The sequence below is a fragment of the Amphiprion ocellaris genome, chromosome 11 (assembly GCF_022539595.1).
Source record: "Amphiprion ocellaris isolate individual 3 ecotype Okinawa chromosome 11, ASM2253959v1, whole genome shotgun sequence".
NCBI lineage: Eukaryota > Metazoa > Chordata > Actinopteri > Pomacentridae > Amphiprion > Amphiprion ocellaris.
The window spans coordinates 21,460,634-21,476,884 of record NC_072776.1 but is presented as its reverse complement, the minus strand read 5'-3'; the positions used below and the strand labels follow the sequence as shown (position 1 = coordinate 21,476,884).

Genomic DNA, 16,251 nt, shown 5'->3' with positions numbered 1-16,251 from the left:
TGAATTTGTTTGATTATTTACTTTACAATTAAAAAAAATATGTACAACATGCACAACATGTTTTATTAATACTGGAGAAAAAATAGTAACGCGACATGCTATAGATATTTTACCACTTACATTTTTAATTTGTTTTCCTACTATTCTCCTATGGGCTCTGTGTGAACACTGCCTGCAGTTCAGTCGAACTCCTGTGTTTTTAAAGTTTCTGGCTCTGATCAGTGGGGTCACTTTGTCACTTTTTTAAATGATGCCTTTTAAACCCAATGGTGGATTTTAGGGTACGGAGGGTTTAGCTCATAAAAACTTCCATCCATCATCTATACACCACTTAATCCTCATTAGGGTCACAGGGCTGGAGTCTATCCCAGCTGACTTAGGGTGAAGGCAGGGGACACCCTGGACATGTCACCAGTCTATCATAGGACTACACATAGAGACAAACAAGCACACCCACATTCACACCAATGGACAACTTAGAGTTACCAATTAACCTCAGCATGTTTTTGGACTGTGGGAGGAAGCTGGAGACCGGGACGCGAACCAGGAATCTTCTAGCTGCAAGGTGACGGTGCTAACCACTGAGCCACTGTGCAACCCCCTCATCCAAACTTGTGTGTCTTTTTTATGGAAGAATGTAGGCTCTTTTGTATTCATTTTCACATGATTACCAAGAACTGGTGTTACTTTTTGAGACGGAAAGACATTCACCTTTCTGCTCTGCCTTTTTGTACTTCTGGTCAAGGTATGGATCAGCTGGAGAACGGGCCGAGCGTCTCGGTTGACTACAATACACAGGATCCCCTGATCCGCTGGGACTCATACGAAAACTTCAATCAGAACTGTGAAGATGCCACAGATGGTGAGAATGGGAGGACTCTAAATAGTATTTTCATTATCCTGCATTCCTCACTGGGTTGAGCTGCTCACACACACTGCCTGAGTTCCACTAACAGTCCAAACATAAAATACATACTCAGACAGCAGGTTTAGATGCTGTTTTAGATAGTGTGTTGTAATGTTAACAAGGTGTTAATTCCACTGGCTCTTTACAGCCATGCCTTATGCCAGGTCTTATTTAGGCTTCATTCTGTTGATGCTAATGTGAAATCTTTTCCCCACAACTAATTCTTAAGCTTATTTTCATTGAGTGAATTATGACATCCATGTAAGAAGAAACGTGCCCATTTCATACAGAGTAACATGACCCATAACCACTGCTTTGCTTTAACAAATTGTCACTCGTGAGCAAACCCAGTAGGAGTCCAGTTCCAGCAGAACACTGCACAAGGGTTGTTCCTCTGTCGGGATCAGTGAGTGGATTTAGGGACATACTCTCCTCATGAACCTCCAGTCAAAAGGTCACTTAACATCAATGTTATGCAAACAGTAGATGTGACTGTGGAAATGAATTTTAAACTGGTTCAGAGGAAGTTAGAACCCTATTTTTACTCTCTTTCTTTCCTTCCTTCTCACTCTGTCTCACACACACAAAGACGCACGCACAAACAGCTTGTAACCACGGTGACCTCTACAACAAGGCTGTTTTTGTGTCTCTGTGTGATCCAGAGGACAGAGTCAGATCTCTTCCTAATGGAGTTTAAAGACTTTATTGACACTTTCATCTCTTTAAAACCCCCACGTGATGGAGTCAAACTGAGGTCACATTTATGTTCACACCGCTGCTGGAATGTTTCATGAGACAAGATACGGGAGATTAAAGTTGTGTATACAGATATAAATGCTTTTATTTTTAATGTTGTTTAGTTATTTAATGCCTAACAAAGATGTTTAGTAAAAGCATCATATCGTAGGTGAAACACTTCTCTTTTTGTATATCAAAAATAACTCTTTGAAGCGATCCTAAATGTAAATGGTATGTTGAAAGGGAGGAGAAGCTTTGGTACCACTGAATTCATTTGTGGTGAAATTATCACCACAGAGAAGCCAAAGGGCCCCATGGGACCCTGACTCTATTGCTTTCCAGAGTACAGTACTAGACATTCCTGGGTTCAGCCACAGGCACGGACAGAGCCTTCCTTTTGAGGGAGCAGTGGTCATTCTGTGACCAAAGTGTGGCTTTCTACGCCACCCAAAAAAGGAAGCAATGCTACGCCCTTAACACTAGCAGGGAGTCGTTTAACTTGCCTTCAGTACCACATTTTTAAGGGGTCGACTTGGTTTTCTTGGTTTGATTCTGTCTGTGGCAGATGAAGAGCTAATATCCATCCATCCATTATCTATATACCGCTTAATCCCCATTAGAAGAGCATGTTTTTGGACTGTGGGAGGAAGCTGAAGTACCTGTAGAAAACCCACACATGCACAGGGAGAACATGCAAACTCCATGCAGAAAGATCCCGGGAAGGTCGGGATGCGAACTGGGGATCTTCTCGCTGCAAGGCGAAAGTGCTAACCACCAAGCCACTATGCAGCCCAGAGCTAAAATTTTATTTTTTAGTAGCATTTTACATTACAATGAAAAGCATTTGGGACTGGTAAAGGCATACAGGAGCCCATATTCACATTTATGTAATTTGCTTGTCATCAGTTTATTTCCTGTATGGCCTAACATTACACTACCATTCAAAAGTTTGGAGTCACTCAGACAAATTTCATGTTTTTCATGAAAACTCACACTTTTATTCATGTGATAACATAACTGCACAAGGATTCTCTAATCATCAATAAGCTTTTCAACACCATTAGCTAACACAATGTAGCATTAGAACACAGGAGTGATGGTTGCTGGAAATGTTCCTCTGTACCCCTATGGAGATATTCCATTAAAAATCAGCCGTTTCCAGCTAGAATAGTCATTTACCACATTAACAATGTTTAGACTGTATTTCTGATTAATTTAATGTCATCTTCATGGAAAAAAAATGATTTTCTTTCAAAAATAAGGACATTTCTAAGTGACCCCAAACTTTTGAACGGTAGTGTACATTAGAGAGGCTGTTCTTGCCAGTCAGACAAACACTAAATTCTTTTCCAGCGCCTCAAAGGTCTGTGTTCACTGATTGTCTTGATTCCAACTTATCTGAGTGCTGCAACACAGTGTTTACAGGAAATACAGCTATGTTGGACTGGAATGGTGGAACAGATGCATTACTGAAGTAAAATGCAATACTGCAGAACCAAAAATGCTATTCTGTTAGAAGTGAAAGTGATGCATTCATGATATTTCTTACAGAAGTATTATCATTTAAATGTGCAACACAACAATAGTCATTGCAAAGAATGGCCAGTGGCTTTGGTACATATTTTTGATTTGTTTTAAGCAGCATGTTTTAATTGTGGCTGGTTGCAGTAGTGATATTTTTTATCTATATATAATCGTGTTTAGTAGTTAAATAATAATGGATCATGTTTTCGGTCGTGTTTGTACATAAATTCTCATTTTGCAGTACCAGTGGTAATTCTAGCTCTCAGTGACTGTTGTGAAATACAAAGCACGGTATTTTACTTTTAAATGCAGCGTAACACTGAAGTGCAGTACTCGAGTAAATGTACTTAGCGACATGTTAATTCCACCTGTTTGGAATCTTCTCTACTTGATAAACTGGTAGCAACACTGATACACATGATGACCTGCAAATGATACAGAAAGTAGGAAAAATGCAAAAACCATCAAGTGTTGTGAAGCCTCTGTCTACAGGGAACACTGTTCAGGCTGTCCAGTCCAGGAACTGATCATTTTTCAGCAAGTCACAATTGCAAAGTTACAGCAGTTTAGAGTATTTTTTGAGTGCCTGGCTGTGACTCAAAGGACAATTCTGAAAATGACACGTGCACTTTTTAGACGAGGCTGGCTTGTTAATGTCCTCAGTTCCCCCCCGGATGTTTTTATTATGTTCCCAAATAGACAAAGGTCAGAGGTGAATTGGTTTCCTTCTATCGCTGCCCATAAAGTGTTTAGCCCCTTGGCCGGCGGTAGCTTGAAATAGGCTCTGCTAAAATAGAACAGGTGTAAGTCTCCTCTCATTCTGTTTCAGCGAAGGTGAGCTTGTGTGTGTGTGTAAATTATCCGAGTCCAGTCTGATCCAAGTTCGCTGCCTGATCTTGGCTTCTGTCATCTGATGATGATACTGTGATCAAATCTGAATTAGACTTTAACACACACACACACCAACGTGTGTGTGTGTGCGCTAAAAGTAAGTACACAGGAGCAACAAACTCCCAGAAAACTGTAGATCAGCTGAAACTCTCAACACATTTAAGTCCAGTCTGAAGACCTACCTGTTCTCAGCTGCTTTTGACTAAGGTCTTCTAAGAGTTATTTTAAATCTTATTTTATGACAAACTCTGCAGTGTAACTTTTAAAATGTCCTTGCTTCCAAACTTCTGTTTTTGATTCTTTTACTCTTCTGTATCCTTAAATTTTAATGACCTTCTTAATGATTTTATAAATGTTTTCTTTCTTTTTATAATTGTGTTTTCATCTGCTGTTTTAATGTCCTTGTGAAGCACTTTGAATCACCTTGTTGTTGAAATGTGCTATATAAATAAACTAACTTTAACTTTAACTTTAACATTGCACCCACTATCAGAAGCTCTTTTTTTAGCTACTTGAGACCTGAAGCGGTCGATAACACTTCAAACGTGTCTCTTAATGGCCTTTTGTGCAGCGATTGTTCAGCCAGCACAGTCAGACTGATGCACACTGCATCTGAAATGTCCTCAGCCTGGAAATGGCATTTAAAGAATCTGTTAAAAAATTCACAGGAACAAGGGAACTGAAGTCTTTCCACTGTTATTTGGCTTCACACTTGTTAGTGCTGAAAAGGCAATTAGTTCCTCTGACAGAGTGGCTTTTAGAACCAAGAGGGAAAATGGCACAGGATGTATATCTTCACAAGTGTTAGTTGGAAACAAAAAGTATAGTTGTTGTTGGGTTTATAGTTAGACAGGATCGCAGTTGGTTTGCTGAGGAAAGTGCAGGGCTACTTACATCAACTCTTTTCTTATCAAGCCACTGTATAAAGCTTAAATTATAGGGCCAATGTTTTGTTGGGTTCAACGTTGGGTAAGTGGCATCTATGTGGTCGTTAGTTTCCAAAGATTGATGTTGACTTTTATTGTGTTTATTCCATAAAAACAGCTACAGCTGCTGTTGGTCAGTTTTAGCCCAGGAATTTTTGTCATGCCTGCTCGTTGCGTAAACACAACAACCAATATCCAGAGCAACACAACACTTACACAATTCACTTGTGCAGAAGCCACTTTACACACACTTAAAATCTTTGGAGAAAGGGTATTTAAGGTGTGGACAAGATCATAAAATATGCTGTCATTTTATTTAATGGATGCATTTTGTAAAATCTCAGAACATAACACATTGACCTTTGTCTTAAAAGTAGAATCTCCAATCCAGAACCTTCTGTCATAGATTTGTTGGTGGGTTCATGTGTGTTCAGGAGTTTGTGAAAAAATAAAATATGATCTAATTAGTCCAGTTTGTAGGCTCATCAGGTGCAATGACTGTCCACGTTCATATGATTTTCTGAAAATAGCACTGCTAAAATACCGAATCACAGCACATTACCTACTGAGTAATATAACACAGACCAGCTAGCTGCTGTTTTTAGATGATCTGCAATGTTGGTTGTTGAGCTGCAATATGTAGGAAAAGTTTGCACTCCACTTTATGGCCAACTGTTTTAACCAAATGCAACCACACCTATTACTTCATCAACATGGTGTCAGTTAATTTGGAGCCAACTCTGAATAATTTTTTAAATACCTAGCAGTCCTCATTAGGTTGAGTGAGTTCAAAGTCAAAATGTGTGAGTGGTCACAGGTAGTCTGTTCCTCTCACCACCAAAAATAATGGATTAATCCTAGAAGACTGTTAATGTAGCACTTTTCCCCTTGTAAGAGTAGCTCCGATGATTGTCTGACCTATGAGAATGAATGAATGAGATTAAATCGACCATCCAGTTAACAGATCCGACAGGACCAGGACACAACAGGTCGACGAGGCACAAGGTTGTAAAATACCATAACAAAGGAACCTACAACTCAACAAAATGACTTCTTTGAGTAAAGGACCAGACCAAAGAGAAAACACTGTACTAGATTCACAGCATTCATTTGTATTTGGACACTAAAGTAAAATACAGACTCATCGCAAACAAGAGCCAAACCAAACTAAAGAGCAGATAGTGTTAGTTGAGGTTGAGCACTGAAGTAGCACTTAGCTGATTGGCTTCAGCGGCGTCATTCAGCTTCACAATCATTCATTAGCTCATTCATTAGCTGTTTGGCCAACAGCTGACTTATAACGTCCAGTCCAGTATAAGCTGAGACCTTTCATAGTTGCTCTGCTGATATGCTCAACGCAGCGCTGCATATCTACCAAGCCCATACCTCTTAGAGTTTATGTAGTGTTAGTACTGGAACTAATGCTGAAATATGAGTTTAATAAGGGGCATTTGCTTTCCCAGCCGTGTTGAGGCTTGGACTCACTGTGAGCTTGGTAACTGTATAACCATTTTTTATAAATGGTCTTGATTGCTGCAGGAACGTGTGATGTCCAGGACAATCTGAATGCTCAGCTGCTGCACAGACACTGAAGAGTGGATCGTATTATTGTCACTGGATATTGATAGTCGCTTGTGGTGTGACAGGCCTCTTGTGTTTTTGTTTACTATTCAGACCCAGTGATTGACTCAGTGGGCCAACCCCACAGCATTTCTGGAATAACTGGGAAGAGATGAGTGATGAGAGAGAGAGAGGGAAAAAACAAGCAAATCATGAGAGATATATAAAGAGAAAAAATGCATGGGACTAAAGAGAAACAGATTTCACAGGAGAGAGATAAAAACTATGAGAACGTAGTGTCATTGCAAGAATTTCTACACAAAAAGTATCATTGTTGATACTGTTGATTACTGTTTTGAGTTCTCTAATTCCCCTTAGCAATATCAAGTTAATTGTATCCTTTCAAAGTAACATTTGCTGTATTTTTTGCACAGAATCTAATCAGTATAGGATTTGGCTGTAGACAAAAAGAGCTTTTCCAATATTCCAATACGATTTTTGAGGATATTTTGGTCCAAACTTCAACCCATTTAGTCTCAAACTGCCACTTCACTTTCTCTCTCTCCAATGTCTAAGAGACCTTTTCTCCCCCCTCTCTGTCCTCTGAGGAGTCGGAGGAGTTAAAGGCAGACTCCTCCACTCGACTGTGAAGCTCTTTTGTGCACACATTCACGGGAGGAGGAGTGACAGAGAATGTCAGTGTGGGTTTGCGTACGCTGCTGCTGCTCAGCAGAGACGGACAGTTTCTAAGAGTTACATGGTGAATTTGAGTCCAGTAGTTCTTCGATTTCCCTTTGGCACAATGCAGCTGATGCCTTTTTTCAAGGTTTGATAACTGCTGAAGAGTTCAGTCGTGAGCCAATGTCCAGTGTGTTCTTTATATAACGCCGGAGAGAAAGGTTCAAATTCAAATTCAGCAGCTGACGTCTTTTACAACATGTGAGTAGCAAGCTTGGTACTGTAGAACCAGAAACTTGATTTTGTCTGCTTCTGGGAATGTATTGAATTACTTATTGACATCATGTTGTCTATTATCCAAACACTTGGCCACATTGTGGTATTTGTTAATATTTCTTTTTAAGTTTAATCCTTTATCCAACAAAGTTTTCTGTTTTTGGTGACTAGTCAAATTTATTGTAGCCCTTCTCCTTTTATGTAGTTTAGTGAACATTCTTGGTTGGAATAATATCATTATGCTTAACAAGTTTATTGCTGTGATCTTGGAATGTGGTGACATTTTGAGAAATAAATCTACTAATACAAGAAGGCAGACTGTCAGACACGATTGAAGCAAACCCCCAGGTTAGATAAACATCTTCGAAATATAAAGCTAAAGAAAATATCAATGAAACTATCTGTTTTAAAAATCCATCAAACTTTACAGTCTGACTTCCTGGTTCATCAATGGTCAGTTTCATAGCAGCAATGTTCCCAGGTCTCAGCAAATACTTTACAATAGGAATAATGTCCAAGACTGTGCAGAACTCCTTGAACACTAAATGAATGCTGTGGTTTGTGTTTTGAAATTGAAGTTTTTGGAAACTGTAGCAGATTCTAGAGACAAAGTTAGTCAAGTGTCCTTGATTTCTCTGTGTTAGCATATTTTCTGATGCTACAAAGTTTCTGTTTATCCAGGGTCCAATAAGCATTTCCCTGTTGTTGTGTAGTTTCTCCTCAGGAGGTTAACACTTCCTCCTTGATCTCATGCACATTAGTCAAGGGGACATATGTCTGTGCTCTAGCCCTTGACTTTTCCAATGGAAGTTATGAATTGACCATGCTTGTCCTGCTGGGCACAGATGATTTGTCGCTAAATTCTTATAGCAAGAGAGAGGTGTTTAAATGTCAGGTCCTATTAAGTCTGTGTTTAGATCCACAGACAGGGGTGGGGTGGGATAAGAGGAGTTAAATAATCCTGGTGGAGATACAAGTTGATGCAACAGAATGATATCACTGCTGAGACTATGTTTGGTTCCATACAGATGACTGAGATTCAAATGGTGCGTTGTTCAGGTGAGCAATAAATTACCACAGACAGTGAAATATAGCCTTTTCTAATTCTAAACGAATGCAGTGTTTTTCCCATTTGGAGGATAAATCAGAGAATAGAACTACTAGTTCCAGTCACATCCAGTCTCTCTCATGCTCTCAGCTAAAAGAAATGTGTAAAGATTTAAACCTCCCCACTGACTCAAATACTACCATGACATGTCTTGTCTTCTTGTAATTGAATTCAATCATGCTCAAATTGTAATATAAATCTGATCTTTAGAATCGATCTGGTGGTAAAATCTCCTTCTGATCGATCCCAACAACCATTAGGTAGGTAATCCGTGTCAACTGCAGAGTAGAACCCTCAATCAGGAGTAAGCATCGTGTCCATGGACCCATCAGCAGGGTCAACTACTTGGTCACAATGTGACCCAAGCTTCCACTGGAGTGGATTCTCCATCAATCTGCTCTTCAGATGTTGCTATTGTAGCCAGATGGTTCCAGATGAGTTGCTTCATTATTAAATAAAAATAAGACTAATAAGTACATGTCTTTGCGAATTGATTTGAATGTGTGGGCTCTGGACAGCAGCTGTTCACTTCTTCTGATACCAGCTGGTCTGAACTTTTTTGTATCCAGTACTTCTCAGCCACGCTGACAACCTTCCCCTGATGCAAAAAGCCAACTTCCTCCGTAAGAATGCGATCTCATTGAAACACAGACATTGTCTGGGTGTGGCGTTTCTCCAAGAAGATGCAGAGGTGAACTGTCTGGCCCTTTGTGTTGGCAACAGGCGTCCATGCTATCAATTCCTCAGTCTGGTCTGAGGCTTTGGGCGGATTAGGCTGCTTTGACTCCAAACTTTACACAGCTCCAATTGCGTAGCGGCCAAGACAGAAAAATAAAGGCCTTCCAGTTAAGACTGCGTTGGACACAAAGAGAGAACAAGTGCCTTGTGTTGTGGAGTGTCCCCATTTGGACCCTGGTTACAGGGCCACAGGGACAGGGATTTCTGCTAGGAAAGATAAAGAATGTTAGGCTCTGGATATAGCTTAGTTAGCACAGCCAGCTATGATGTCTGCACTGGATTTGCAAACTGAATTTCACACCCAGAAAATTTGAGTATACTCCAGTTTTGTACTGTACTGTAGTGTGAGTACCATAGAGATCTTTGCAAGGCATGGCTAATTCAGAGAGAAAGAGTGCTGGTTATCTGCCGTCCCTCATGTGTGGGAATGAATGAGTGGTCTGTTACCTCCTTATAGAGACAGCTTTACTCCAGCTGTTAGCCAGACGCAAACTCTTTCTCTCCCCCTTTTTCTTCTTTTTCAGCCATCTTTACACAGCTGATCTGGCTAAAAGTGCCATAGATGAGCCAAGACATAATTAATCATGATCACTTTCCACAAGTTCTTCTCACAAGACTCTCTTTTTACCCATATTTTATCCAGTTTAATGTCTTTGTGCTGTAGAAGGAGAACACACAAAAAACCTTCATCGTAGTCTACAGCTGCTTTTCCTTGTGAATAATATTATATTCGGGAATTTCAAAGCCCTACGGTTAGTTCAGTTGATAAGCCTGAATCTAGAGACAGTAGACAGCAGATGACTCCCTCCATTTCCCAACAAATGCTAAATGTTAATGCAAAACCTTTCTCAAAGGTGTTAAAAGTGGCTTTGATTAGGCACTTAGCCATCTTGCATTATATTAGTCTTTCCAGCTCTTTGAGTCAACTTAAAGTGGGGAGGACAACATGAGCAGACCATGAGTTGCCCTTTCTTTATGGGATACTGCTGTCTTATTTATTGTTACTGGCCCAGAGTATCCTTCTGTATGGGTCACTGAATTTACTGAATAGATCCCTTCAGAGCCAAGAGGTGGAAAAACACAGGAGATGAACTTTACAAGGAGAAAGGGACTATGGTTTATACATGAAGTCAGACACTTTCATATTGGTTCCACTGGGAATACTAGCCTCTCCCCTCTTTTTATTAACTTCCTTCTAAAGAGAACTCTATTTGTGCACTCGTGTTTCCAAGTCTTTGTCATAACAAGGTATTTTTCACTTCACAAGAAATCGTACTGCAAAAAGCAGCATAATCAAGCCATTACACTATAATACATCCAGGAACTTCCATTTTGCTCAGCTGAGCACCATTATCAGTTTAGGCTTCCCCTGGGATGGATAGTGACACAATCACTACCCAGATTCAGTCCCTGATAGTGGTGCTTCTGGTTTATTTATCTGTTCCTACCAATACAAAGCCAGACGGGGGGAACTGGTGAGCGTTCATGCCCTTGTCACTGCTCTAAAGACTTTAACTGGTTGTTCAGAGCACTTGCATGGGTGGGAATAGGATGTGAATGGAGATAGAAATAACCTCTGTTTTGCTGTCTTGGCAGGCGCTAACACACAGTGACACAAAGCGTAGGCCACAAAAGAGTATTTAGATGGCAATTAGATGGACTAAAGTAAATGTGAATATTTTGATAAAGTAAGAAAGTGATGGAGAAATCCTTGGACTAAAAATTCTTTGTTGAAAAATTTGGACTGGTAGTCCCTCTTTACTACTGTTTCCTGATGAGTAGCATAATGAAACACCACTTCATAAAGGCCAGAGAATCTCTTCAACCTTAGGATGGTGCAATGAAGTGTTTTTTTTTTATTTAGGTGATCTTTCCTGTATCTCTCACGCACATCGTAGAAACCTATCGATGCAGCTGTTATTGATCTTGATTAAAAGAAGGGCTGACAAAAGTTGCTTTGAGGAGGGTCTGCATAAACTATCAAGGCTTCAGGCAAAGTGACATGCTTCCGGCTTTGTAGTCTTTCCAGATCATAGCTAGTAAGAGTTTGTCCATCAAAGCTTCTCTTCACCTCTAGAGTAAGATAGTTACAGCCAGCTCATCAGACACTCTCCTCATTTGGCCCTTATGATTTTTCCCTTTGCAACCCTGCTGCTAACGACAGTTGATGACTTTTCCTGAGACACACAGTGAAACATAATGCTTTGCATGGATGAACTGTCTGGCTGATTTATAGCGCATGCTATGTGTTGGTTATGGCTATGCTTTTGTGTTGTTTTTGGTATTTTTGCTGTGTATAGTTACTGTGTTAAACCAGTAGCAGCTACATGTTACTTGCCACAGGGTTACTGGTTATGATGAGTTGCAGTTTGAATACCTGGATACACTTGGATATGATGGATATTATTTGACACTACTTTGTGTTTATCTTTGAAGCATATTTTCAGAATACAGTTAATGTTTCCTATAGTCAGGGCGGTGTTGGCCAGTCTGAAGTGATCAGCAGTAATCAATATCCTTTCCCTGCTTGTTCCACTTTCCATTACCTTGTCCTTTGTTTCTCCAATCCCAAAGAGTGTGCACTCACACACATTGATTCACAGCAATCTTTGATGTATATTTAATGAGCTGCAGGGCCAGTGTTCATTAGGCTCGAACGAGTTCCTGTACTTACATTTGACTAAGCATTTTGGGACTATGGGTTTGGCATTAGCTAAACTGTATTTAAACATGCATTACTGTACATTCATGCACCAAGTCGTATCACAAGGACGCCGCTAAAATGACAAGTGCTATGTTGCTTTACTTCAGGTAGCCTTCGTTAGCTCTTTGCTGACTTTTTTACAGCAGTCGTCACAAGTGAAATTAATCCAGTTCAGAACTTGCAGCAGCCTCTCATGTAGATCATTTATGAGGCCAGAGTATTACTTAAATAGTTGTCCTTGAGCCCTAACATATTCTACCGACATGCATTGCTGCCAAATCAATGCTTAAACTATTAACTTTAATTAAATATGGCACAGGCTATACATAGATACTGTTACACCAGCAAGTAAAGCTACTGAGACTCTTCATTCTCTTGAGCTGCTTAAATGTAAATACACTTAGAGCTTTTTCTTGTCTGGCTATTAGTGTTTGTAGCACTGTGTCCTTAGGGGACCTTCTCAGAAAGTGTTTCGTCACTGCTTTAAATTAATGCCACACTTGGGAGTAGAAGACACAGACCCCCTGACTGTTTTAGAATGCAGTATACACACGCACACGCACATACACACGCTTTCAAGAGCAACATATGTGTGCATTTATACATGTAAGCTACAGGGGAAACATGCTATTTCCGCTGTAAAGGGGGATCTAGTGGCACAAAGGTCAGAGCTCAAAGTTTAAAGATGAAGAGGTCACACAGTTGCAGCATCTGGCCCACAGAACCTCAAAATATCTGGCAGCACCTTTTGTCTACAACAAAGTTGCTTTTTTTTCTTTTTTTGCATTGTTCATATTGCAATAACTTTATTTGGAGCAGATAGTTTGAATGCCTCATACTGTATCTGCTGATCAAGATGTTTTTTCTTGTGGTAAGCCATTTTTACACGTAACAGCTGAGTTTGTCTGTCCTGAATTAAATTTACAGTTATCAACAATCGTTATGATTTGTTGTATTTACACTGTGACTAGTCTGAATATTTTTTCAAGATACTTGTAACATCAGTCTGAGTAATAAGACAACAGATATATCTGTATGTCTGTTAGAACCTTGTAGTAGTTGCAGATATCTCAAGCATCATTATGACGCTCTAAATTGTTGTGCATAATGCTGCACGCTGCTTAGGAACCCCATACATAGAAATGTAAAAAGTGATGGATTTTGTTGTAGGAAAGATGACAGTATGGAGATCTGCAATGGCAGCTGTGGTGAGGAAGAATGACACTGTGGATATCTGAAATGTTCTGTTTGACTTGGAAGAATTGAATTACACATACACTACCGTTCAAAAGTTTGAAGTCACTTAAAAATGTCCTTATTTTTGAAAAAAAAAAAGCACATTTTTTTCAATGAAGATAACATTAAATTAATCAAAAATACAGCCTAGACATTGTTAATGTGGTAAATGACTATTCTAGCTGGAAACAGCTGATTTTTAATGGAATATCTCCATAGGGGTACAGAGGAACATTTCCAGCAACCATCACTCCTGTGTTCTAATGCTACATTGTGTTAGCTAATGGTGTTGAAAGGCTCATTGATGATTAGAAAACCCTTGTGCAAATATGTTATCACATGAATAAAAGTGTGAGATTTTATGGAAAATATGAAATTGTCTGGGTGACCCCAAACTTTTGAACAGCAGTGTATCTGCAGCACATATCCAGTTTAGCTATTAAAGATTAAAACAGCTTGATCTACTCTTTTGTTTTAACATTATTTATCAGCTTTTTTTTTGTTTAAAAGCACTTTGTTACAAAGTGTTTTTTGCCCCCTTCTAATGAATGTGATGTAGCAACGCGACTGGTCATTCCAGACTGGTTACACATGGTTCACTCTCTCCTGCTGTTGTATAATTAGTTAGGTCTATGAGGTCAGGATTGCAGACATTCTCCTCTGAGTAATGTGCTCGGGATCACAGAGCAAGTATTTACCTCCTAGGGAGCACGTAAAAACACACCAACATAGACACACACAGTGTAGAATATCACACATACACATGTCCTTTCTTATCACACGAAGGAACGCTGTCAAAGGTTATTTGTGGACGCTTATGTGGATTCATTTCAGCCAAATGAAAACAGCAGCAGACATAGCACCACACACAGAAGCAGCCTCAACATAAATAGTCTGCCTGCCCTAAAAACAGTCTCACAAGTGTAAAGTGACAGATTAGATTTCCTGTAGAACAAATGGGGATTCTGCCGATCAGTCGCATCGTCTCTTAAGTGAAGACGTGAGCTAGTTAAAGAGGGCTGACTACGCTGGACTTTTATTTGATGTGACGCCATGGCACAGCTGGAACCACCACAGCCATCATCATCACTGACAGGATAGAGACCAGAGGGAGGATATGGGAGGAGGAAGGAAGAAGAGTAAAAAAGTTTGAGAAAAAGCAGGGAACTTAGTGTGATCTATCAATTAAATGAGAGAAAACTGTGCCAGTATGAAATCTGTAGCCATATAAATGCATTGATTTCCTTTAAAATCAGCATTTGAAATAAGAAAAAGTTTAGTGGAGGCTAAAGTCACATGTTTATCATCAGTCAGAATGACGTCTGTGGTTGTTGTCAATTGCTGTGCATTGTGCTGTGGAATAGTGAAGGGACTGTCCTGCATGCTAATGTGTACAGATGGTTAGGTGATATGAACCGAACAACAGACTGAAGACAGCTTTCAAATGGTGGGAAAACAGGCTGTGTTTTATTTGCTACGTGTATAAACCATCTTACAATCCCAACAAGCTTCTACTGTAAATCATCTATATCAGCTTTTATCCATCATTTTCAGTTTATACTTCTTTATATTCTTTACAAATCCAACCAGCAGTCACTCAGGGTATTCTTCTATTTTCTACTCGCTAAGCCTTTCTGTTTTCTCCATCTGCCTGCAGCAGGGTGGAGTTTGCTCCTTGCTTCCTAGCTTGGAGAAAGCTTGTTAAATGACTGTTGCTGGACGAGCTAGCTGTTTCCATTACATGAGTGTTTTTGACACCAGTGGACTAAAGGATGGGCTTCTGTGTGTATGTGTGTGCATGGAAAGGGGTTACTTCTATGAATGTTTATTCTTTCAATTTAGAGCATAAATGAGCGAACACGTGGAATAATTGCGGAAAAAGCTGTCATTTTAGTAAAACATACTCATGACTCATAACAAGCTTTACGTCTAGGAAGTAGGTGTGTGAGAGAGTCAGGCCTAAAGGGACTGATGTCATTCTTTCAAACTCTATACTGTGAAATTGAGCGGCCCTTTGCCCCCACCCATCACATACACCATCAAACAGGCTGTTGTGATAGACCTCCCACATACGCACACATAGCAGGGGCAGCCTTTAGACTAGTGCGAGCCACAGCACAGCAAGCAACAGCAGCAGCTCTCCGGCCAGACAGCAAGCTATTCAGGAGAGGGAGGAGGAGAAGGAACAGTAGCCAAAACCAACTCCCCAACTCCTGCTGTAATCCTTCATGTCCCACCCCGGGGGCTCCTCTGCAGGGTTTTCCCAGCTTACTTTGGAACTGTACTGTCGTCCACTGCTCACACAGGTAGGGGAGCCTCCTCCTGTGGAGGTGTTTCTGCTATTTCCTTTGACAAGGCTGTGACTTACATTGAGGTAGCTTGTAGAACTGTTGTAGTTCAGACAGTGAGGATGTGGAATCAGCTGTGCTGGGTGACTGATCATCCTAACTGTGGGAGTCACATTTGGCTTCAGAGCAGGTGATTATAAAGGTACTGAAATGGAGAAAGTGAGGAGGGCTCATCTTTTACGACTTATGTCTATGTTTATCGACATGACTGATGCATTAAAGGGGTGTGTGTGTGTGTGTGTGTGTGTGTGTGTGTGTGTGTGTGTGTGTGTGTGTGTGTGTGTGTGTGTGTGTTCATGTCAGTGGGCTTGATACTCACTTGATACTTATGCAGTTTCATGAGTGTAATGATGACTTGATTTGGAGCCTCCTGTATCACCAGCTAACTTTTCAGGGTAGACGACATTGACTCTATACGAGTATTCATAATTAAGACTAAAAATAATCTTAACATTTGCAATGTGTTTATCCCACATTGACTCAGGTAAGTTTGAGAACGATGCTGAGTAGTGATCAGTCAGCGTCCTGACCAAACATCAAGTTTACAACACAGATACTGTGTAAATGGCATGTGATACTGCAACATGCCTTTATCAGACTAGATCCTTTAGAAACTA

General features: G+C 40.1%; 1 protein-coding gene across 19 annotated transcripts in view; it reads left to right on the top strand.

Annotated features, from left to right (window-relative positions):
- tns1b (tensin 1b) overlaps positions 1-16,251 on the top strand; it is a 200,269-nt gene that overhangs the window by 157,942 nt on the left and 26,076 nt on the right. For 14 of the 19 annotated variants that reach the window (XM_055015159.1, XM_055015168.1, XM_055015170.1 and 11 more), the window contains one exon: positions 742-871. In XM_055015159.1, coding sequence (XP_054871134.1) covers positions 742-871 — 130 coding nt within the window. The remainder of the gene's footprint in view (positions 1-741; positions 872-16,251) is intronic. The other 5 variants (XM_055015174.1, XM_055015161.1, XM_035952280.2 and 2 more) reach the window with 3 other exon arrangements.